Source organism: Alligator sinensis, unplaced genomic scaffold, assembly GCF_000455745.1.
Source record: "Alligator sinensis unplaced genomic scaffold, ASM45574v1 scaffold203_1, whole genome shotgun sequence".
Taxonomy (NCBI): Eukaryota; Metazoa; Chordata; order Crocodylia; family Alligatoridae; genus Alligator; species Alligator sinensis.
The window spans coordinates 3,298,906-3,323,846 of NW_005841949.1; the positions used below are offsets into that span (position 1 = coordinate 3,298,906).

Sequence of the window (24,941 nt, forward strand, 5' to 3'; positions counted from 1 at the left end):
CTATAGCTTATTTCAGATCTCTTCCAAGCAGTGTGTGTCAGTTACAGGCAGCATAAGTGCACAGTGCTATACTGGGAAAGTATCGTTAATAATAGTGTCTTGGCAGCAATGACATGATACCTTTGCTATGATTGACAGGTGGAGCTTAATTTTCTCCAGCCCCCCACTTTAAGAGCTGTCTGCTGGCAACAGTTCCCCATCCAGGAACGCAGCCCCTGGTGCAAGCAGTATGGGAATGTGGGCTCAGGTGGCGCAAGGAGCTCAAACGCATGCCGTGCATTTCTGTCTGGCTGCAGGTCTCTCCGGCTGAGAAGAACACAAGCGAGACGCTCTGTTCCCTAAAGTTTGCTGAGAGGGTACGCTCAGTGGAACTGGGCCCTGTGTCCCGCAAAGCAGAGCTCATGTCCTGGTCCAGTCAGGAGCAGCTGGAGGTAACTAGACGATCCCAGGTGCTTTTTTTCTCTTCATTTTTTGATGCATGCTGCCTGTTTCCTTGTGATACATAACTCCATTCCCACCCCATAACTCTCCCCTGCTCTTTAACAGCCTCACTTCCTTTCGTACCAGCAGCATGGGTCTCCACAACCTTCTTGGCTCAACTTCTGGAAATTCCTCTGAGCCAGCCTCCCTGCAGAGCTGACATTGCTTGCAGTGGCTCAGAAAATGCCTGAACAGTTTCTCACTGCTGCAAGCAATGGGGATCCTGTAGGGTGATTGCTGTCTTGGCTATTTTTTAATCCCTTAATGATGCAGACCCTGGCTGTATTGGACACTTTTCTTCTTGAGACAGGACTCCTTGCTTGTGCTCAGATGTTGCTTCCCTTGCAAGCTCCCCCAGGCTAGCACAGGCTGTTTGGCTTTGGCTGTAATGGGCCCAACTGCAAGTAGAACTTAGTCCCTTTGGACACTTGCCTCTGCTCCTTTTCCACTTTTCTGGAGAACAACCTCTGTAGATACCATTTTTGGTTGTTGGGTTTGGCCTTGTTCAGTTCTCTCAAATCAAATAAGTCATTTGCTTTCCGCCCCCAACCTTCCTTCTTGAGACTGTTTGACACTGTTTGTATGGCTGGATGCAGAAAGTCCAGAGTAACACTGGAAGAGGGTGGAGGAGTCATTCCGTTTCTTCTGGAGTTGCCCCTGACTACAGAGTAGTATAAAGCTGTGGCGCACATCTCCAGGAGTGCTCTCTCTAATTTTCTCCGCTTCTTGACAGGTCAAAATGTCTTAGTCTCAACAGGGATGGGATCTGCCAGGACATTAAAAGCTTTCCACAACTCAGCAGAGTAGACATTTCCATTCCTTGCTGTCAGACCTTGCTCTAGACTAGTGTGCAAATGCACTCTTTAGTGAAAGAAACAGCTGTCAGCCTCTTGCCCAACTTCTGTGTTGTAAACCTGTTGTAAGAGGATGGTAGATAGAGACATCCTGATCCTACTAAGCCTTGAGGGACTAGCAGCTAATAATTCCCTATTGTTGCTCTTCTTTGTAGACTGATCCCAGTCTCCTGTTCTCTCTTTCCAGAGTGAATCATCAGTAGCAGCCTCGCCTTCTATTCGAACACATTCTTCTTCCAACTCTGGGGCACCCACAGGGCGGGCAAGCTCTCTCCGGAGGAAGCTCCAGACTTCAGGTGGGTGTAGCGGAGAGGTCACCTTCAGTTTCTCTATGCTTCTCCTGCTTCATGTAACTCTTTCTAGTAAACGTGGGTGTGAGTAACAGACTCCATGTTCTTCACTTGCTGCCCAAACTGTGCCAATTCCCTCCTTATCACTCCTTTCAGGGCTCCTCAGAGTAGGAAGAGGAGTCATCGTGAAGGTGTTTTTGTATACTGTCTAGAAAGGTCCTGGCTCCTATCCCCAGTGAACCCTTGAGCATTGACACTGTGGCCTAGGATCTTGCTCAGGCAAATTACCTCATACAGGGTAAATTCACATTTCCTACAGGAGGTTAGGACGTTCATGCCACAAGTGACTGAGAGATTGAATTTGGTATGTCTTACCCTGGTGTGTTGAAGGAGATTCTATGAGCTAAGAGAACTTGCCCAGGTGCCCACATGCTCTGGCACGTTGTGCTGTAGCTTAGGCTGCTGTTATAGGGTCTCAGCAGTCTGGCTACTCCATGCGGTGGCAAGACTGCTCCCCAGACGAATCTCAGAATGAACAAGTGTGTGCTCAGCAGAGACCCAGTTGCTTGTTCTCTTCATGTAATCTCATTAGCCAGCCACTGATCATGTGGAGCAGTCCCAGTTAAGTCTCTCACTGTAATCTGCTATCCCCTTGCCGTGAAATTGACCTTAAATCTGATTCCACAGTGACTCTGCCTAGGCAGAGCTCCTCATCCTTTCTACTCTGTCACTGCTCCATCATCCATGTGCCTGGCTGTGGGTTTTTCATTGTAGCCATATGCTATGAGCATCTCTCATTTAGGGAACAGCAATGGCCATGTAACTGCAAGGCAGCACAGTGAAAATGCTTTGGCAACCTACCCTGAAAGGGAGGCTGCTGGTGAAATGGAGAAGGTGGTCTCTTTCTGGCATCGGGGATAAGGGAGTGGAAGCTATTCATAGATTCTACAGTAAAACCCTATTGTTCAATTTAATTTCAGCCTGACATTAGTTGCAGCCCTGGCTTCTGGGGAGGTGTGTGCAGGTATGAGCATCAGTGGGTTTAATTCTCTTAGCGGTGAAGGTCTCTGCTTCAGGACATTTTCTGCTGAGAAGATCAGATCTGCTCACTAAATGGTGAATGGGAGCCAGTGTTCTGGGAGTGGTGTGAAACAGGGTCTAGGGCACTGTCTTTTTGGTAAACCACGTTGCCAGGGTTTCAGCTGGGGGCCTTCTTTTGGTGGCGGCAGGGACAAGCTCTTAGACCCTACATGTGCAGCTTGCTTTAGAGACTGATGGGCAGGAGCTGCGTGTTGTTCTCTTTGCTGCTGTCTAGATGCTGTCTTCTCCTTTCCTTGTAGGAAAGCTGAGGCCAGTCCCTGTGTGAGGAGCACACCAGCAAGGGGAAGATGATCTGCTGTCCTCCACCCAATCAGTGCATGGTGCTAAGAATCACTCTTGAGTATTAAAAGAGGTGAAAACTTAATTGCCTCTCTTCTTCCACACCTATCTCATAGGACTAACAATGCAGACTGGGCACTTGCCCATTTGAATGGATCCATGAGCCAGAAGTTAAGATATTATTCCTGTCCAGGCTCCTGAGTGGAGGCAGAACCTTTTGCACGCATGGACTCAGAATCACTGCACTGCAGATGTAAAACGTGGCTGTCAGGTGACAGGTTCTTCAGTCCATCTCTGAAAGAAGAGTCCTGGGTAGAGGACACAGGACAACCCTCCTGGGAGGACCTGTGTCCTTGCAGAGGATCACCGAGCTTGGTGAGGGGCAACATGGGGTTCATTGCTGGCAATGGATATGCCTAGAGCTGGGTTCTGGTGGAACTGGAACCCAAGGGATTGTATCTCCTCTCTGGGACAGTGTCAGCTGTTGGTTTTTATTTCCCATATGGAGGTTTTTGATCACTTTTAGGGGAGAGGGGAGCTGCCAGGTGCTCCTCCCATCTCCCTGGCTTTGTTTTTAAAACAATAAAAAGTATCGTCACAAGTGTTTGATTCCAGGCCAACAACCACATGTGTGTTTGCTTTTCTCTGTGCGATAGTCAGGGGCTGGCTGTGTCAGGATCAGCTCATGGTGGCAGCTGTGTTGGCTGGGGAGGTGCGCGTGCTTCCTCACATACTTTGCTGCAAAACTTCCAAAGGAACCTGCTTGCCTCAGACAACCCAAACAGGACATGCTTTGCTAAAGGTTTTCTGGCCAAACCTCATGAAGATCTCTTGGCATGTCTGTTACCTTCCATGGGATTCTGCCTGTTACATATCCGAGAGCTCTGGAAAAGACTGAACTTTGGATTACTCTGAGCTGCTGGACACCCAAGGTGTGGTGCTGCATGTGCCTCTGTCTTGTGCCTGGATTTAAACAGCACTTACATATTGAGTGAGGCCATAACTTACTGCTCTAGAAGTCACAGTCCATTGACTTGAAAACCCTCTTATATTTTCACAATTGCAAATATACCTTTTACCCTAAGCAGTACCTTCCTCTGTCTTAGCCAGGAGGATGGGGACAAGACCATGGAAAGGAGTGCTGACCAGTCCCATAGTTTTAGTTCTTCCCTGTTGTGTGTCCCTTGCTGTCCTGTCTCCCTTAGCAGGGAGCAGGGGTTATGTTTAGCATGGTATAAAATCACAGCTTGAGAAAAGGTAGCCAAGCCCCAGCTTTTACCCAAGGACTCGATTACTCTTTCTAACCTCAGTCCCTTTGCTTCCTTCCTGTGTACTGGCACGATGCAGCCTGAAAAATTAGCTTATGAAAGCAGCAGCTGGCCATTGCTAATAGCAGCAGTGTGCTTCAAACCCTGGATTGCTCAAAGCCAACTGCAATGTCTTAGATCCAGCTCCTCTTCCACCACCAGGCCCAGTGGGTGTTTTAAGTGATTTTCATAGCTTTACCTGTCTTGCAGGAGATGGAAAGCAATAGGCACAGAGCGTAAGGCTAGATCAAAGCAGCCATTGCTGTCCTTAAATAACTGTTTGTGGCTGTGGTCCAGGCTTGCAGCTGAAACAGGTCAGACCAGCCAGCTGGTACCTGAAGTCTGGAGCTGTCTTGCTTCCCAAATTGGAATTGCTTTGGGCTCTTAATGCTGGGTTTAGCTCTGTCCTGTGTCTGAACCAACAAGGTTGAAATGACTAAAGCAGCAATAAAAAAAAAGGGGAGTTGGTCTGTTCCCCTTGTTGTCTTCCATTCCTGGTTAGTCTGTACCTCCAAGTCCTACTGCTACATAAAGTGATGTCCAAAGTTTTTTTCCACCCCCTTAAGGACAGCCATGGTTTGTGACTTGCATAGCTCAGCAGGCTGAGGGGCCTGTTCGCATTGGCTTCAGCAACAGCAAGTTCAGACCCTAGCCCCAGTGCACAGGAAGCAGAATGCTAAAGAAGGGAACCCTTTCTTACCTCCCCTGCCCTGCTCTTCAGCAGTACCCTCCCATTCATATTGCATGATTGTAATACAGGGCTGTGCAAAAAGCACTTGGAATGTGTCTGTGCAGGAAGGTGGCCACTGAGTAGCTCTGGAAAGTATTTAAAAAGCTTCCAATTAACAACTGGTAAAGCTAGTTTAAATCTCTTTTCAAACATCCCAGCATAGGCTCATGGAAGTATCTGAAATATTCATAACCTGTTTACAGGTTTGCTGAATAAAACACAAGCAAGAACCCTCCCCTCTTTTGTGTAGTGAAGTTTGGATTTTGTCTAAGAGGGGTGTGGAAAATGGAAGGGAAAGCATTTGGAGCAGCTGCCCACATTGCCTCCTAGCAGGTGCATTGAAGAGTACAAGGTATGTTCTGGTCTCGTATATTAGAGCAACCATTTCTAATGCACTGACTGCTCCTTCTCACAGCAGCTCTTTCTGCTGTTTCTCTCCCACAACGGGTTCTATTTAAAATTCAGCCTTTTTGTAAAATTAGATGTTTTTATGTATTTTAATAAAAAAAATCCTGTTTTGTAACAAAACATATTTTAAATAAATGGTTTAAAGCTAATTCTTCTGGGCTGCCATTCATTTGTCTGCTGCCAGTTTTGCTATCTTATGGACTGGTTGGGACAACAGCTCAGAACACTTGCTTCAAATTATCCTGTCACTTGCAAAATGGCCCTTTGATCAACCCTGCTATACTTTACTGCAGAGTATCTATTAAATCTCTTCTCTGGCTGCTGTTTACCAGGTTCTAAGGCATCTGTTGGGTTTTTTGTAAGGTGCTACTTGAGAAGTTTGTGAAAGCTTTTAGCATAATCCCCAGACTCAGTCTTGGCTCTTGTTTGTTGTTGGGAGATGAGAGGTGAAGCTCTGTTTTGGTTTCTGTTTAGGAGTTAGGGGAATGGAGCAGAGAGAGGGAATGAACAAAAGGGTAGTGTGCTTTAGGAACAGTCTTGGGAAGGGAATCCATTGTATGTTGTAGCTTTCCTGTTGCTGATGTTAAGGGCCTTGCTATACCAGATAGAGCACTACCTTAAAAGTGCCAGCGTCCCATACGATAGGGTAAGTTGGAGGTTTCTGATTCAGTATTGCTGTTGTAAATGGGAAGAACACTGAAGGGCTGGACTGCATTCCAGCTGCAAATAGATAGGAAAAGACGACATCTTTCTGTCCAGCTCCTTGGCTAATAAGGTAGTTGTGAGTTCAGTGTTAGGAAAATAATGGGCCCATAGCTCAGTAATCACCGTTTCCCCTACTCAAATGTGGAACAGAAGTATGAAAGGACACTGCCCTTCCCATACAGGTGACTGTTTCAGCCGAGGTAACTAGATACGCATCCTACTTTTTGCACTGGTGCTAATCCCATTGGACTAAAGGTTCACCTTTTCTGCTGTGTGATCCAGACTTTGCAAACTCTAATAAAGTAACCCCAACCTACTCAGCCAAGGGACCTGTGTCTTGACAGAATAAGAGCCTTTACCAATCATGAGTGAAATCAAAAGTGCAAACCCACTAAGCAATCACTGGCAACTTTGCAGGAAAGGGGCCCTGGAGTTGTGAGGTCAGGTAGCTGAAGAGAGCAGTGTTCAGATGTGTAGGAATCCTCCAGCAAGTACTCTATCACAGCAGCCAATTTTCCTCTTGCAACAAACCAGCAGTGTTCTGATCCAGTGGTTGCTAACCTTTTGGTATCAGGGCCCATTTGTAAACATTTACTGGGTCGGGACTGGCCATCGATAGTTTAAGTAGAAAACAGGCCCTGTGGGTGCCCCTCACTCCCAACCCACTGCCCCCCACCCCCAGCGCCCCAGTCTGTGGGGCAGGGGGAGGTGTGCATGTGACAGGTGTCCCCAGGCAGCCCCTTGCAGGCTGGGAGTATGATAGCCTGCAAGGGAAATTACCATTTCCCACATTTTTCTCCTTTGAAGGTGAATCCATTTTTAAAGGTTTTTGATCCATTTTTAAAATTTGTTCATGACCTTTCATATATTCTTGCGACCCACTTTTGAGTTGCAACCCACGGGTTGAAAAATGCTGTCTGATCACATCATCAAGGAGTGATCAGCTCCTAGTGGCACTGGTCATAGGTAGGTATATTACAGCGTGATGTTTGCAGTGATCTAATGAAAAGTTTTATAATTGCGCTGTGTGGCAGAAAGCCACCTTTGTTTCTCCCCCAAAACCTCTGTTATGTGACAATTTTGATTAGGATGGGCCCAGCAGAGAGAGACATCCCTTACCCTATCTCTTTAGGTAACCTGAGCTGGATACATTCCTGAGGGAAGGGGGAAACCTGCTCCCTCTGCCTACGTGACTGGCATCACATACCTGGGTGAGGGGCTTCCTTCCTGGTGGGCTAGAGTCTGCCCGGCAGCTAGTGATGTATTTCAAATTGGTTGGCTGACAGCCAGCAGGTGCTGGCCTCCATTGGACCAGGTAAATGAGGTCACAAGGGCTATATAAGTTAAGGACTGCCCAGGAGGAGGGCAACAGCCATGACCAAAGAAGAGTTGTACCATCTGAAACTTGCTCTCTCCCTCAAAACTCATGATCAAAAAACTGCCTGCCTCCAGAGGGAATCTCCACCTGCCTGTGGATGATACTTGTAAGTAAGCTACCTGAGATCTAACTAGATATATAACTTGCAGTAACTCAGATGTGAGATCAAAGGCTACCCCAGCCACCCTGTTTGCTCTATGGGATTTCTCTGATACCACTCAACTCTGCACCCTATTCTAACCCTCCCCTCTGTAACCAATAAAGTTCTCCTTTGTGACTGGTGCAGGAGACTTAGTGAGGGGTGGGTTTAATTATGCCTAGGAGGCCCCTTAGGTCTGCAGACTAAGGGAGACTATCCTTTTTGGCCCCTGACTTGGGGAGGTGCCCCAAGTGCTTGTATTGGGTTGAGTACCCGTAGGACTATTAGGCCTGTGTTTCCCTGAGGACACAGAACCTAGAAGGTCCCCTCTGGGGCGGGGGGTAGCAGCACGCATTACCCCCGGACTCTGTGGTGGGGCTCGAAAGGGGGTCTGCCAGGGCTTAGGTGCCCCTGGAGAGAGACATGGAGTCCGGAAGGTGGATGGGTGTAGTGAGGTGGGAGGCTCAATGCAGGAGCTCCCCCTACTGGCCCGCTACAGGCCGTAGGTCACTACCCTATTGTACACATGATTTGATTTGGATACACCCTGCACCTTTATCAGAATCATAGAAAATTAGGGCTGGAAGGGACCTAAGGCAGTCATCTAGTCCAACTCCCACCTGTTGAAAGCAGAACCATCCCCAAATAGATCATCCCAGTCAAGGCTTTGTCTACCTGTCTTAAAAACCTCCAAGGATAGAGATTCCATAACCTCTCTAGGGAACCTGTTTGACTACTTTACTACCCTCCTAGTGAGAGAGATTTTTCTAATATCTAATCTCAACTTCCCTTGATGCAATTTGAGACTGTTGCTCCTTGTTCTGGCATCTGCCACTACTGAGAACAGTCTCAACGACGTCCTCCTGGTTTCATGTCAGACCTTTACAATCAGAGCAAAATTCCTATGGACAGTTTAGTCAAACGACATTCAGGAGAGGAGGTTCCCCTTCACTGTAGTCTGATTCACACCTGTAACTTTATAAATCACATGCTGTTTTGGGCTCTTGTCCTGCTGGGGAGCTGCTTGGTCTAGTTGGGTGTGGAATTAATCATGTTGATCACAAAGCCGTTATGGGCCAGTAGGACCTTGCAATACCTACATGTCCTAACACAGACTTCCTACAGGCTACACAATGGGTGGACAGCACTGGGTTGACAGGCTGAGGGACAAGGAAAAGGCCAAGCTTGTTCTTTGCTGCCCACCACCTCTGAAATGCAAATAACCACAGGGCTGTAAACTAGAGATATGTGCTGAAGCCAGCTGCAGACTGATTTCACCTGTAATGGATTTTGTTTAGCTGAAACCTTAGGTTTGATTTTTTTTTAATTTAACCCATTTACAAGGAAGCATTTGCAGCCTACCTAGAGCTCTAAGACACAATTAATCAGTAGCATCTGCATAAAAATCCCCAAGATCACACAGTTCCCAAAATACTACGAATTATGGAACGATGATGATGTAGAAGCAAGAAAGAAAAGATGCCAGGAGGCAGGCCATACAAACCAAACAGGCCTTCCAGGTTGCTAGCAATCTTAGTATATAGCTAGGGCCAACCAACCCAGTATGGACTTAAATAAAGGCTGTCTACTGCCACAGTGCGAGGCATTGCTCAAATGCGGTTGCATTTCTTAAAAGTGGAGTCGGGCTCCTTGCATCAAATGCTTCTTGGCTACAACCTTAACCAAGCAGCTGGCTGCTGCATGCTGCTCTGATAGTGTCCCAAGAGATGAAGCTGGATCTCTAACGAACAATAGGCTCTGGCTGCAAGGCATCTATCTGCAGTTTTCATCTTCACACATGAAGAGGCCGGAGTTAGAGCAGTTTAACATACAGTACAAGCATGTTTCCAGCCCCCACCCCCTCTGACCCAAAATTTTATATACTGAAGAGTGAGGTGTGTATTAACTCAGCCGTTTTCCTATCATGTTCACAAGAGGCAAGTTTTTTCCATCTCAGTTCAGCATCTCCATAGGGATTCAGGCACTTCCAATGACCTTATATTTACTGGCTGGTCTATGAAAGACCAGTTGTAGAAAACAAACCAGCCCAGTTCTTTTTGATGCAGCAGCAGCTGATGCTGAAAAAGGCTGAAGTTTCTCTTCAGTTGCTGTTCTGTGACATTTTTTCCATTGCTCCCTGAATGCAATGGTACTGGGTGCTAGAACATCTTGGGTATCTTGAAGATCAAGCTATGGCTTTTGGCTTCATGCTTTGCTTCTCTCTAGGTTCTCAAGGCAAACCTCACCCAAACATGTTGTATTGCTTGCTTAGTTTGCAGATGACAAATTGTGCTCTAACTACTGTTTATTGAGAAACTGTTCCTGTGTGCCTTGGGCTCACTCTGGAACAATGCATCAAAACCTACATCATGATAGTGTTTCTCTCCCTGTTGTATTTTTATATCTTGGCTGCCCCTGTTACTAGCAGCTTGAGGACTGTGGCTGAGACTCTTCACTCTGACAAAAAACAGACATGAACGTAGCTCTATAAAACAGCCTGGATTAAGCAGTAAGCATGTCACCAGCCAGAGACCCCAAAGTGTTTTACAAGTTCCCCTACAGGTCCTTGGTCTCTTTCTCTCTTTGGAGCAGCCTCAAACAGCTTATAACAGATTTTACCCCAAGCCCTGCTCTACCTTTCCTGAGAGAGTCCTTGCTAATTTACACAGGAGCAAAGACACTTGGCTTTATGGCTCCAGATGACAAACCATCATGCCTGTCCCCTTTCTCTTATTCATACTGAACCATCCAGCAATGGCTAATAGGCCTGCAGGTGAAATAAATTGTTGACAAGCTGGGACCAAAGCCATGATTATGGTGTAAACCCAATGGAGTGGTACATAACTTTTTACCATTGGAATCCGTGTTTAGGGAAACTGCAAGGTTCCCATGTAGAGCTCTACTACTCTGAACTGCAGACCCCTGCTGCTCCCTAACAATGGTCATCCAGGATTTAACCACTGATCCCTCAAGACATGCCCTGCTCTTTGTGTTCCATGACAGCTTTACTCTGGACCATTGCCTCAGTCCTCTTCATGGCTTGTTCTGCACTGCCTTTTAAGTTGGTCCTACGTTTAGAATCAGCCTCATTTAGTGCCACCCGCACACTGGATGAAGACATGGTCACAGGCTGGCTTCTATTTTACATGTCTAGAAAGCAGAGTCCTCCTATCGCCTCCATGTTTTCAACAGGGCCACAAGGTGGGACTGTGGGTATGAAAGAAACTCAGACATTTAAACATAAGTGTCCAAAAAAAGTTACAAATCTTTAATAAAATCATTATAAATTACAGCTTCCCAAACAGCAGGCTCCAGTGTATGAACGGGACAAAGACGAAGAGGGAACCCCCAGCACAGGAGCCTTTCTCCCCAGTGGAAAGAAGCTAGAAGGGACAGAAAAGTTGTGACAGCCATTTATTGGGGAAAAAAATCCAAGAGTCCAATGGGTATAGCAAGAGGTTAATCCATGTCCATTTGCCCCTCCCCCACTCCTGGTTTAACACTCCCCTTCCCCCCCCAAGCAATACACACATGGAAAATCCTGTCTCACCCATGTATACAAACAGATCAGGCAGACCCATCTCCCTCCTACTCCTGACTAGATTTTAACCTTAGTACAGCTATGTGGCTCAAAGCCACCAAGGGGGGTTTTCGAAACCCCACTTATACGGCAAGCTGTAAGACACCTTCCATTAGAAAAAAAAGCTTGAGGACTTCAGGTGCAACAGCAGCAGGGCTGGTCCTGAGAGGCATCCGGGCTCAAATGCTCTGAATTAATTCACAGAAGGGGCTAGCCCCAAATACCAACTGGGAAGCCTGGGTCATGTCCATGCTCTGGGGAAAAGGCACTCTGTCCCGAGCCAGGCTTTTCTACAGTGCCCCCACACAAACAGCAGCTTCCAGAAGGAACAGATCTCCAGTTCCAGACTCAAGTGTTCCAAGTGGTCCACAAGGCCTCCGCATGGCCGAAGTAGCCAGGTAACAACAGTGCACACAGGAGAGGAGAATGCAGAGCAAGAGCAGATCCAGACCCTTCCATCAGGCAGAGACCAGTACTAGGAGGCCAAGCAGGTAAGAATTCTGCAGAGAGTTGGATGAAAGCAAATTTCACACAAGAACTAGACGAGGATATGAACTCTGCAGTGTCCTAGTCCAGCTAGGCCCTGCCTGGGCACAGGACAGACATCTCCACTCAGGTTTTCAATCCAGCCTGGAAGGCACTGGAGGTGGGGGCAGGTGGCCAGCCAGCCAGCAGGGTCTTCATTGTAAGGAACATGGATGGACACAGAACAAGACTGATGGAAGATGGCTGGAGTGGGGGCAGAAAAGTTTGGCCACCTGTGTGCTTGCGTGTGAGAAGGAGGAGACAACTGTTACTCTAAGACAGCCATGAGGAGATGCAGCTCACGGAAGGCACTGCCATGGCGGCCACTCAGTCCAGACTTGTTCTTGATTATGTTGCTGATATTTTTCAGCTGTTTGTAGCACAGTTTGCATTTATGGAGCCTGCAAAGAAAGATGCATGGGGCATGAGTCCAACACCCCATGGGAGATGTGCACATACATGGATCTGTTATGAAAAAAAAAGATTTGTGCCCCTCAGAACTGTAGGTGTTAGTGAAGGGACAGACTGGAATATCAATGTGTATGTGAGGTAGCCATTCAGAGACTAGTAAACACATCTGATGGTGGCAGAAAGAAGAGTTTCTCTGCCTCTGATTTATGCTGCCTCTACTTTTTTTCTCCTTTAAGCACGCAGGTCTGGGGAGTAAGGAGATGCCATTTCTGCAGAACCACTTTTCAGAGTACAGCCACATTTAAGAAGAAATCCTACAGATGCAACTCCCTGCTGAAGATACTGGAACACAGCCTTGTAGTACTGGGGCTGTTTGGTATTCTATAAACACTCCTAGTGTGGGACAGAACCACGTGGCAGCAGAAAGAACACTAGCTCATGTGCCTGAATGTGCCTCTCTGGTCTGCCCCTTCACTCCTAAAACACAGGAATATAGAAGTGAAGAGAGAGGGAATGCACTGCACAGCTTTGCAGCAACTTCTCTAGCTTCAACAAGCAAGAATTAGATGCTGAGAAGGAGCCCCATTCAGCCTCTATCAGCCCAAAAGGAAAAAAAATAGCCTGATGCCATGGCATCAAGAGAGGGCTTGTGGGGGATGGAGGTGGTTAGGATGTCTTACCTCTCCTCTCTTGTAATATCCACTCCAACAGAAGGTGGTGCAGCAAGAATGTCTGTGATCAGTGGCAGGAACCTCTGGAGAATCAGCTTCAATGAGGTGCAGCCAGTCTGTACATAACTGACATAAAACCAAAGGATCAGCTATCTCTTGGATTTCACTTCATATACAACACTCTTACACCAGTCTACTTGCCTTTATGCCAGTGGAAACAAGGAGAGGACAGATGGCATAAGCCTCTATAGTTTCATAGTTGGTAGGGTTGGAAGGGACCTGAGCAGATCATCAAGTCCACCCCCCTGCCATGGGCAGGAAAGAATTCAACTTATGGCCGTTACTCCTTATTACTCCCAGTAGTGCTCGGGGGAACAGGGACTCTCTCATTGCCTGCTGGTCTCCCTTGGCCAGTTTACAGACGGCCACCAGATCCCTTCTCAGCCTTCTCTTGTGGAGGCTGAACAGGTTCAGGTCCCTTAGCCTCTCCTCGTAGGGCCTGCCCTGCTGCCCCCTGATCATGCGGGTGGCCCTCCTCTGGACCCTCTCAATGCTGTCCACATCCCTCCTGAAGTGCGGCGCCCAGAACTGGACGCGGTACTCCAACTGCGGCCTGACCAATGTCGCACAGAGGGGGAGGATCACCTCCTTGGACCTGCTCGTGATGCATCTGTGGATGCATGACAAGGTGCGGTTACCCTTCCTGACTGCATCCCTGCATTGGTGGCCCATGTTCATCTTGGAGTCTATAATGACTCCAAGATCCTTTTCTGCCTCTGCACTGATGAGAGGGGAGTTCCCCAGCCTGTAGGTATGCTGCTAGTTCTTTCTCCCTAGGTGCAGTACCTTGCACTTGTCAGTATTGAATCCCATCTTATTTTCATCCGCCCACCCCTGTAACCTGTCTAGATCCAATTGCAGCCTGTCCCTCCCTTCTAGCGTGCCCACTTCTCCCCACTATCACAAACATAACTTACTTGAATACAGCACAGAAGTATTCAGGGGGAAAAAAAAATCAGGAGTGAAACTACACCAGTGCAAGTTGTAAGCATCATGCATCTGTAGCAATCCATAGGTAGCTGTTTACTCAAGACAGACAGGCTATTATTACCTGCTCTCCTGTCACCTAGTGGTGAGGTGCTTACTCAGGGGAGTCACTCCCAGATAACTGGTCACTTGTCTGCTCCATCTCCCAGGATAATTTATAGTAGCATAACTAAGCAGGGGTGGGGGGGCACAAGCAGGGCACCAGTCCTGGGGGGCAAGTGTGCAAAAACAGCAGCCGCTGCAGCTGCCAGCCCAGGTGTTGCTGCCCCATGTGCTGCTACTGTTGCCCCCAGCTCAAAACTGCCCAGTTACAAAGAAACCATCCAAATAACCATGAAGCTGCCCCCTGACTTCAATTCCCTGGTCCAGGTCAATGGAGACTTAAGTACCTGGCTTTTGTTCACGCTCCTACCTATCCAAGTGCTCTTGTTCAGTGCCTGGCCATGAATCTTTCTCTGCAACCAGGCATCTCCTGGGGTCCTACTTCCTCAGTTCCAGCCCTTTCCTTTCCTTACCTCTTTCGCCAACCCTAGCTATAAATTTCAATGTGAAGGATAGTGAACAAGAGCACTCGGATACATAGGAGCGTGAACAGAAGCCAGATACTTAAGAGTCCGTTGACCTGGACCCGGGAATTGAAGTCAGGGGGCAGCTTCATGGTTATGTGGGTGATTTCTTTGTGGCTCCTCAACATACAGTGAGGAAACATAGAAGCTTCCTAAAGGACCAGCTTCCTTCTGAATCTCTTCAGCTGTGAGCACCATCACATTTTATGGAGACTGAGCACCAAAGCAGATTTCTATGCTCAAATGACAGAACAGCGGTGGATGGGTCATTTTCGACCTGGAGGGATGTGGGCAGTGGGGTTCCCCCAAAGGCTCAGTCCTCGGGCCTGCACTGTTCAACATCTTCATCAGCGACTTGGACGATGCGGTGAAAAGTACCTTGTTCAAATTCGCAGATGACACTAAGATGTGGGGAGAAGTGGGCACGCTAGAGGAGAGAGACAGGCTGCAACTAGATCTGGACAGGGGGTGGGTGGATGAGAACAGGATGGGTTTCAATACTGACAAGTGCAAGGTATTGCACCTGGGGAGGAAGAACCAGCAGCATTCCTACAGGCTGGGGAACTCTCTTCTTGTCAGCACAGAGGCAGAAAGGGATCTTGGAGTCATTATCGATTCCAAGATGAACATGGGCCACCAATGTGAGGACGTGGTCAGGAAAGCTAACCCCACCTTGTCATGCATCCACAGATGCATCACGAGCAGGTCCAAGGAGGTAATCCTCCCCCTCTATGCGACCTTGGTCAGGCCTCAGCTGGAGTACTGTGTCCAGGTCTGGGTGCCGCATTTCAGGAGGGATGTGGATAGCATTGAGAAGGTCCAGAGGAGGGCCACCCACATGATTGGGGGCAGCAAGGCAGGCCCTACGAGTGGAGGCAACGGGACCTGAACCTGTTCAGGCTCCACAAGAGAAGGCTGAGAGGGGATCTGGTGGCTGTCTATAAACTGGCCAAGTGGGACCAGCAGACAACGGGAGAGTCCCTGTTCCCTTGACCACTACCGGGAGTAATAATGAATAACGGCCATAAATGGACTGAGAGTAGATTCAGACTAGACATCAGGAGGTACTACTTCACAGTCAGAGTGGCTAGGATCTGGAACCAACTTCCACGGGAAGTGGTGCTCGTTCCTACCCTGGGGGTCTTCAAAAGGAGGCTAGCTAATCACCTTGCTGGGGTCATTTGACCCCAGCATTCTTTCCTGCCCCTGGCAGGGGGTCGGACTTGATGATCTGCTCAGGTCCCTTCTGACCCTACCAACTATGAAACTATGAAGCCAATTGTCTGTTCATTTCATTAACTGTTTGAGCCAGACTAACTAGGCTTCAACCTCTTTAGCCCCCAATTCTGGTACACCTACCTTCAAGTCAGAGCCTTCATAACCATTCTCCTAATCTCAAGATATCACTCTTAATGGGAAATTCAGCTCTGGTACAAAAAAGATCCAATCCCCATCCCCAAGTCTCCTGTTCACCCTCTAGCCCTTGCCAACTGCATCTCTTCCAGTTGCTGTAACTGTACAATACTGTGCCCCTGCCTGATTTTGCTTTACTGATCAACTATGCATTGCTCAGTAAAATTATTCTACAAATGCTCCTAGCTTATCATTTGCACCCAGAACAAATACATCTTGGTGACCTCACCTTTCATATTTACTTTGAAGGAGCTTCTCTATCTGAGGCAGGATTATAGTACACAGATCCAGTTTCCAGAGAGACCTGGAAGAGAAAAAAACCCCTCTAAGAGCTGGAGACTGAAGCCTCAGGGGCTGATTTAACACATGCAATACATTCAGGCACAAATACCCTGGTAATTCAGCTCACAGCTTGAGTTCACTCTCTCCGCCTTGTGATGGAGAGAGGCATAACAGCAGCTTTTGTCAATCTGCATTCCGGGAGAATTATTTCATGAAGTTTTTTTCCAAAAGACTTGTTTTTCTTCAGTAATACTAACTGCTAAAGACAAAGGCACTGCAACAACTGGTGCTAGAGTACTACAGACTCAAAGATTTGACTAAGGGCAAAAACATTTCACTATGGTATGGTACATACATGCTGTGCGTCAGGACAAGGTAAGGAATGGCCAAAAGCTTGTCTAGTATTTCTCCCGATTACACGGCTCCCCATGTCCCTCCCCCAGCTACACAGCTACCAAAAAACTCCACACTTCACTGTATGTGAGGCAGACACACCTCACGAATTTCAGATTGGGCAGCCCCAGAAGGCAATCGTGAGAGAGATCCTTACGCAGGTGTAACAGCCATTGGTACTTACGCCTTCTGATTGACAATGTTCAGGAGGTCCACTACAACAGAGAGATCATTGATAGCCACGGCAGAGTCCACAGATGTCTGAGAGGAAGAAAGAGGAAGCAGGAAAAAGTTAGTGCAAGGCTCATATTGACAGACCCCCAAGATTATCCTAAGCACCACTTTCTAAAAACAAGGAGAGGGACATGGAGAGGCAGATATGGTAGATGGTTGCCAGCGGCCATCTTACTATTTTCAGCAACATACTCATCCACTCCTCCATTTCCTGCACAGGAAGCCTTGTATAAGCTCCCATTCTGCTCTCAGGCAAGCAATGCTTCTTCCTGCACTTTTTTTTGAATCAGGCATTATCAATCTGAGGTGCAAAGCTAGGAATGGATTGACTTTTATTAGTAGATGTTTCAGATTGTGAATCCAAAAAAGATGACAAAGCTGGTAGGGAAATACCGATCGCCCAAGCAAGGGACTAACATTAGAGGGATGGAGGCGCTACAGTATTGCATCTTCCAGTAGTCTGAGGGTCAGAGGCAGCTCCAGACCAGCTGCATATGCTGCTCAAACTGTCCTCCTAGTTTTATACCCCAAGAAGTTTGATTTGTCCCTGACACTAAATAATCCCCATTTCCTTGCCTTGATGTCACCAGTGCTCCACACTGCCCGCACGGTATCCAGGTTCTTGTGGCGGCTTGTGAGCACAACACACATGGTCTCGTGGCCCTTCCTTATCTGGGACATGGCCTCTTCATCCACTATCTCAGTCTGGCTTTGGTTCTTCACAGCCTGTAGAGTGACAGACAGGAAAATCTCCAAAAGATCACTCATGGCAGAACAAGATGCCCTGGACCAAGACATTAAAAGGGGGCTTATTTTGACAGCCATCCCTTTCCCCTAGGGCAGAACTATGGGCTATGTGAGAATTCATATCAATGCACAAAAGTCCGACTCTTCTGACAGAGTAAGGAAATGGATAAAGAAGTATTATTCTGCAAGCCTGAACTTTTGTTCAAAGTGACCTTTAAGAATAAACTGATTCCAGTTTATAAAAGTTAGAGCTGGAAGAAAAACAGATTATTTCCTGTGGAGTTTTTTTTCTTAAAACAAAAAAACTCCACACAACCAAGAACATCCTATTAAAATATTTCTTTTGAAAAGTATTGATTTCTCATGGTAAGTTTCCAGAAGAGTAGTTTTTATTTTGAGACATTTGGAAAGGACATTTCCATTTGGTTTCAACTCCAAATAGCTCAACTTTTTTTAAAGTTGTTTTAATTTTGAGGTGTAGATGGAGCTCCTCTCATCCTCCCCTTCCTCTCAACTGTTTTCCATCTGCTGAAAGTTAAAAACGAGTGCTAGAAATTAGGGGGATCCCATAATATTTTTAAACAACAAATTTGTAAAAAAATGTAAGATGTATAAAAAATTGCAAAAAATCTTGTTAAACAAACCCTATTTTCTAATTAGAAATTTTTAATAGGAGTTGGTCACATATTTCCTCATGAAAAAGCTTAAATCTCCCAGTTCATACTGTTGGAGACTCATACATTTGTCCAAGCTAGACTGAACCTCTTCATCTGGTCATAGTTATTGTTGAGATCAGGAGTGCACCTTGTTCAAATGCAGGTAGGGAAAAGAACTTCCCCCCCGGGGAGATTCTGGAAGCTTCTTTTTTCAAAGTCTGCAGTAAGATGTAAATGAAATAATTTTGAGAAAAACTGACCCTGGCAGTTATGTGTACAAACACAGAGGAATGGCTATGCAGCTGGTACACTGGACTAGTGCTGATTACATGGAACAGTATGTGCTCTCCCTGTGTCTTTGCCTGTCAACATCTTCCTGTTGTAAATAGACTCTAAGTTCTTCAGGGGCAGGCACCATCTTTTCAGTGCATATTTGCAACATGTACAACACCTGGAGCAATGGGATTCTGCTCCACTGCAATACAAATAATACACAACACAGCAATAAGGGGCAGGGGAGAGTCTTTCTGCTGAGAGGCATTCTGAGGGAGAATGGGACTGCTGCTCTCCCTCAGCTGCCTCATTCAACGACCTGAAATGCAGCTTTAGGAACACCACATGGGGCAATTTTTACCGAACAGATTATGGTTTAAAGAGCCCTGTTGCTTACCGTGTCCCTAAGCTCATCTCACAGGTTTGCTCCCTCTTCTTGTTCTGAATCAAAGCTGAACATGAGCAAATACTTTGGAAAGGACAATACTAAGGAGTGAGAGAGCAGGCTTCTGCCTAGTTCTTGCTTCTCTCTCTCTCTCATCCGTGTGGCATCTAAGAGCACTTTTACATGTACTCCAGGGATAGGAGGGGGCAGCACTTTAATTAGAGTGGCTCCGAGAGTGGTGGCCATTTTTAAGTGCGGGGATGCTGATACACAAAACACAGGAGGCTGCTGGAGTACAGGAATTACCACTCCACCAGATTCGATTAATCAAGTCTGCTCTGATGTACTGGAATTCCAGCACATTGGACCAGCCTCTGCACTTGTGTATGGGCGCCCTGATGGTTTAACTGTTGCCAGGATAACGCGCCATCTATTTCGTTTAACCTACAAAGACCAACATCACTTCAGTAATACTTGTACTGGGTCATAAATGGCAGTACCTGTACTCAGAAGGAGCACAGCAGATCCAGGCCAAGCACAACTCCTTCCTTTTTTTCTCCAAACCACCTATCGCTCCTCCTTTGTAAAAAGGTAGTTACTTACTGGCAGAAAGTCAGAGGCCTTCAACCCAATGGGTTGATCCCTGGTTGCAGGAATCACTGATGGCTCTGCCCTGGACACAGGAGTTGAGGAGGCAATTGGTGGCATCTGAACTGGGTCAGGCTGCAGGAGAATTAAGTAAGAGCATCAGCAACAGTACTCTGCCCAAGACCTCACACCCTCTATCCTAACCCATCTATCCTTTTTGGAGCAAGGCCCATCTCCAATTTACTGGCATGGCTGAATGAAATCAAGTATTTCCCCAGAAATAATTAATAAAATAATAATAATTAATTAAAGCCTGTGGAGTTCCTGGAGATGTCTCACAGAAAGGAGCAAGGAAAGTGTAAAGTCCTAAGTTTCACTGTTAAAAGCATCCAAAACCAGGCGATGGATGGCCACAAACTACAGTGTAGATCTAAAGTAGTAAGAATTTTAGACACTTTAAATTTGGCAGCTATTTCTCTTCAGGGTACACTGGCTTTTGAGGGGTGAGGAGAAACAGGGCTATAAATGTGGAAAAATTATTGAAAGAGGCAGAGTCAAAACCTGCTGGGGAATGAATCCAAGCTGAAGGCCTGGCCTCCATCCTTATCTCTCCTGCTAAAGAGCTGACCCTGCACAGGGTCATGGAGAAACTGGCATGATTAGCAAAGTAACAGTAACACTAGTGCTTAGATTGCTTTGAAGACAGGGTGCTGAAAGATTAACAGGACACAGGATACGTACATTTTCTTGCTTTGGCAGTGGGGTCTGAATATCCACAGTTTGGCTGGGCTTTGTTGCTTCCTTTACTGTAAGAGGTTCTGAGGTGAGGGGTAAAAAACAGAAAGAGTCACACTATATTTCTTTTACAACCTTTTAGCAAAGATTCTACATAATTTGACTGTTTGACTATAAAGCAGAAAACTGTAGATGCTTAATAGACAAGTAAATTCCTATAGAAGGACCTCATACCCCTTATCCTTCCTTGGTATCAGATGGATAGTCCTAACTCACCATCCTCAGGAGGAGCTGGAAAGGGCTCAGTCTTGTGTGGAGGAGTTCGAGCTATAAAAAGGATAAAAAGTTAAAAGTAAGGTCATATATTAGGTCAGTCCTGGATCTGTATGACTCATAACAACCAAGTCAATTTAGCACAACCACTGATAACCCAGTCTGCTGTATCTTCTCCAGAGACTGCCTTTATTATTGTTTAGTTTTAGCTGAAGGTCTGTAGCCACTGCAGCTACAAGGAGCCAAACCAATCAATGTATTTCATTAGTCAGGGGGAAGTGCAATTATATTACTAAAGCTGAAATATGTGTAAACATCTAAGACATCAACATCAGAGGCAGGGAAGTTAAATACTTCCTATAACAATGCATTAAGTAGCTAATATTATTTTAAATTTATTACTGGCCTAAATGGCTGTAGGTCGGTTTTGAAGTAAACATTTATAACCTTCCCATTTTTAATCGAAGCAATTGGAAATATACTGTATGGTGCCTATTGCCAGAATTCTAGTTGAATAAAGGTCCTATAAAGCAGTAGACTCTCTTGATCTTAACAAAAAGGCAGTCTAAAATCTGCTTCATTGTATGCTAATTAGATGCAAACTTCCAACAATTTGTCTGTGTCACCCTTGAGTCAGCATCCCTGGTATTAAACACAAAATTCTAAGTAACGTTTTTCTGAATTCCAACAGGTACAGACTGTGTCACTAGGACAGTCTGTCACAGTTCATCCCTAGAGTTGGTTTTATTCTGAAGCCCCTGAACTTTAACTTAGGTACAGGACAGAGTCTGGTACTAACAGATGGAGTTCTTGGGCTGGAAGATTTCTTTATAATCCTCTGGGTTCTGGATCTCAGCAGTTGATTCTCTCTCATCTCGGTCATCTTCACTGCTGGGACTGCGTCTCTCACTCTCCGAGTTGTGTTTTACCCTATGGTGATAAGAAATCCAATCATGAGAGGTCATGCAGGGTATACTGGTGAGAGAGCACCAATCCCTCTGGGTGCCTGTACACGAGCATGGAGGCTGCTTCGCTGTGCTGTAATTACAGTGCGTTGAAGCAGGCTCGATTAATTGAGTCTGCTGGAACATGGGTCGAATGTGCTTTAGTTTAAGCGCCCCCGCCGCCCAGCCATTTTGAAGCATGGGGATGCTGATACACTATGGCATCTTGTGAATCACCACACTGCCATCCCTGGAGCATGTGTAAAAAAGTGCCCTCTGAGCATTACAATTTGGGACTGTGGGGAGATGCACACACAAAATTCATCCTTACCTTTGTGGCTTGCTACAGGTAGTTGATGGCCTGTCATAGATGCGTCTAAGGGAGGACCCTGTGGGTATGGGCTGAATAAGAGGCTTGTCATCCCTAATTAGCCCATGAAGAACGGAACCAGACTTTTTGACTTTGCTGAGGTCCACAACAAATGAAGAGACTGTACACTCTGCATAGGATACTCCTATCTGTGAAGAAAACAGTAACTTTTTCAGAGACCAGCATAACAGTTGCTCTAAAATGAGGTATCATGGATTAATTCCAAATAGTGCCAATTGGAAAGTTTTCAGTGAACTATTTATTCACTGGAAAACAGCAGTTCATCAAAATCAAAGAAAATGAGACATCCCACCCCACTCCACTCTGAAAGAGCTAGTAACCAAGTGGTTAGGGCATTTGCTTGTGACATGAGAAACCACAGTTCAAGTCCTACATGCAAAGTGAATGTCCCAATCACAGGACTCTGGTGGCCTTCCCTGCTTTCGTCCCAACAAGAGCTAGAAGAAAAAGTGTGTGAGGTCTCAGTTTCCCACTCAGCTCTAGTCCCAAGAGTTTATTCTGTTTAAAAAAGAAATCACATAATAGTATGGAGAAACTACTTAAAACAAGTAAAGCTAAACGTTACTGGAAGGTACTTTAACGTTTTGGAGTGCCAACAAAATGAAGAACAATCTACTGCGAATGTAATCAAAACCATCTCACAGGGCATCATTTAGGAGAAGATAAGGTTCTGTTTAAGTGCAGGCAAGAAGCGTACTATGTAACTGAACAGCCACATTACGGAAGAACCGAAGCAGCATGGGCAGGGCTGATGAATGGGAGTGAAATCAGGAAACCTGGGCTCTCTTCACAGCTGTCAGGGCCTTGTTAAGTGATGTAAGGTACATTTTATTTCTACTCCATCCATAACAGTGGAATAGCTAGGCAACTTAGTGTTTCCTTTGTAGAATCACACTTTTGGCACTTGAGCTAATAGCTTTCATGCACATGTGAGGTAAAATATCTGAGCCCAAAGATAAAAAAAAAGAAGTGATTATAACCCCAACTACAACTCACTCCTTCCTCAGGAATGCAGAGTCCCGACGTGGGGTTTAAGTACAAAACCATACATGCAGCAACTCAAGGAGAGATCATTGCTCTCACACTTGTGTCACTTTGAACTCACTGTACAAGCATCAAGGCCATGAATATGACCAAGCTGCACACCACAAGGACTGTGAATGCTGCTACTGTTGAGAACTAAGAGCCAGGGGACTAACTGGTTACTGCACATACTCTTATCTCTGTCTTAAGCAGGATCACTCACCAATTGGTTGTTGCACATAGACAGATCAGCCACTTTCCCCCAGTTCACCAAGAGCACATCAAAGCAGCGCTCAGGCTCCCAGCCATACACACGCAGTGAATCCTGGAAGCCACTGTACAAACAACAGCCATCTGGATTGAAAAGAACGCACCTGGAAGAGACACCAACATTTAGCTAAGCCTTCACTCCCTCTCTGCCTCCCTCCCAGACACCAGGGCTGAACAGCCAACTTCACTGGATCTTTTGACCAGAGCATAAACATGAACACTGTGGACAAGTTACATATTCAATAGCACATGCACAACAAGGCATCCCATTAATGAAAAAAAACACTTAACAAGGCCACACCCTCGTGTTAGGTCACTAACTTATCTGCTGTGGTATACCTGACAGGAGTGGCTTCCTCTTCAATGCAGCTCACCACTTGAAACTTCTCCAAGTCCCAGAATCGGACTGTCCTGTACACAGAGTGCAATGAAAGAATCATTGTACAATTCATTTAATGCCTACTGCGTTCTAGCCAGGCCCAGACTCTTGTGTGATGTTTAATATTAAACCTTATAGTAATTACTACAACAAAGCTAACTGCTATGTGCTAATACTGAAACCTAGAGGAGGTGGCTCTGGGCCATACTTATTGGCTCTCCAGGTATCCAGAGATGACCCACAGCCATGGATGACTTTTAAAGTAAAGAAAAACTGCCTTTCATTCAAAACAGGCTGCATTTACAAATCAGCTCAAGTCTAGTTCGCCAATACTGAGTTAGCACTTTCTGCTACACTAATTTTGAATGAATGTGGTAGAATCTGCATACGCTGAACACTACAGTTGTGATCTGACCAGCTTCTTCAATGACAGGTATATCACACAACCCAAATGCAGCAGTATTCATAGGAAGATGGACACAAGGTATGGGAGCTGATATATAAGCTTCTTGCTTTTTGTTTCCTTGTGCATACCTGTCAGAGCTGCCTGAAGCCAAGAGGTATTCATTGGGATGAAATTCAACAACATTTACTGGGCCCGTGTGTCCTGTAAACTCGAACATCAGCTTCCCAGCCACTAGATCCCAAAGCTAGAAGAAGAATAGAATAGTTCTGTTCTAGAAACAATCCAGTTGGATCTTCTAGTACACTCTGGATTCACCTCTGACAGAAATCTGCTAGTCCTACCTACATACTTCCACCTCCCACTTCTAACAAAAAAACACCCCAATCATGGCTGTAAAGCAGTCTCAATAATATTAAGTATTTTTCTCCAATTTCATTTTTATTTGTTGACATGTCCAAGAAGAATCTCTCTATTTAGGGCACAGCAGGAAAATATATAGTATCAGTTGGTGCTCCAATAGATTAAATGTGCTTTTTAATGTTCTGATTGTTGCATGTTACATGCCTGCTCAAGGGTCTATTTTTCACTTTATCTCCTATTCATTTTAAATTACTACATGCAATAACTGGCCAGTTCATCTGAATACAGCTGGAAAGTAAAACCAGACTTTTGTCTAGGGTCTTCTATACCACATCAGAAGAAATCTGAACCGATTCTTTTCTGACTTCTTTTTCTGGCTGTGTTCAGCTGCTATGCCCCTGACAGTACTTTGGAAAGAGAAGATAGGTCACAATGCATGAAGCTTTCCTTTCCTGTGCAAAATCAAAGCAAAAATCATGGGCCAGGGGCAATTCAACTAGTAATATTTACAAAGAAAAATAAGGCAGGAAACCAATATTAATTTCGTGTTTGGTTTGACTCTCCTGACAGTCAATATACCGTGAACCTTCAGGTGCAGGGCACCAGCTTGTCCCTCAGATAGATAGTAAGTACATTTCACTTAGCCACAGCTCATTTTGGAATGTTTGGGGCTGGCTGTCAGACAATCACACAGACCCCTGTTTATATATCAATCCTA

The 24,941-nt window shown here is 45.9% G+C and overlaps 2 protein-coding genes across 12 annotated transcripts in view; one reads left to right on the forward strand and one right to left on the reverse strand.

Moving 5' to 3' along the window:
- The window catches only part of KIFC3 (kinesin family member C3), a 50,013-nt gene extending 44,425 nt beyond the window's left edge, over positions 1-5,588 (forward strand). For 8 of the 10 annotated variants that reach the window (XM_006020209.2, XM_006020208.2, XM_006020210.2 and 5 more), the window contains 3 exons: positions 297-449; positions 1,522-1,630; positions 2,965-5,588. In XM_006020209.2, coding sequence (XP_006020271.1) covers positions 297-449; positions 1,522-1,630; positions 2,965-2,990 — 288 coding nt within the window. In that variant the 3' untranslated portion in view covers positions 2,991-5,588. Of the gene's footprint in view, positions 1-296; positions 450-1,521; positions 1,631-2,604; positions 2,649-2,964 lie in introns of all 10 variants that reach the window. The other 2 variants (XM_025199794.1, XM_025199793.1) reach the window with 2 other exon arrangements.
- Positions 5,589-10,917: 5,329 nt separating this feature from the next.
- KATNB1 (katanin regulatory subunit B1) overlaps positions 10,918-24,941 on the reverse strand; it is a 29,246-nt gene continuing 15,222 nt past the window's right edge. The window contains exons 7-19 of one of the 2 annotated variants that reach the window (XM_025199771.1): positions 23,992-24,107; positions 23,418-23,489; positions 23,032-23,182; positions 21,726-21,913; positions 21,250-21,380; positions 20,454-20,504; positions 20,184-20,260; positions 19,458-19,577; positions 17,370-17,519; positions 16,744-16,820; positions 16,114-16,188; positions 12,868-12,984; positions 10,918-11,054 (exon numbers count right to left, since the gene is read on the reverse strand). In XM_025199771.1, the coding sequence (XP_025055556.1) occupies positions 10,952-11,054; positions 12,868-12,984; positions 16,114-16,188; positions 16,744-16,820; positions 17,370-17,519; positions 19,458-19,577; positions 20,184-20,260; positions 20,454-20,504; positions 21,250-21,380; positions 21,726-21,913; positions 23,032-23,182; positions 23,418-23,489; positions 23,992-24,107 (1,428 nt within the window). In that variant the 3' untranslated portion in view covers positions 10,918-10,951. Of the gene's footprint in view, positions 12,178-12,867; positions 12,985-16,113; positions 16,189-16,743; positions 16,821-17,369; positions 17,520-19,457; positions 19,578-20,183; positions 20,261-20,453; positions 20,505-21,249; positions 21,381-21,725; positions 21,914-23,031; positions 23,183-23,417; positions 23,490-23,991; positions 24,108-24,941 lie in introns of both variants that reach the window. The other variant, XM_025199770.1, reaches the window with a different exon arrangement.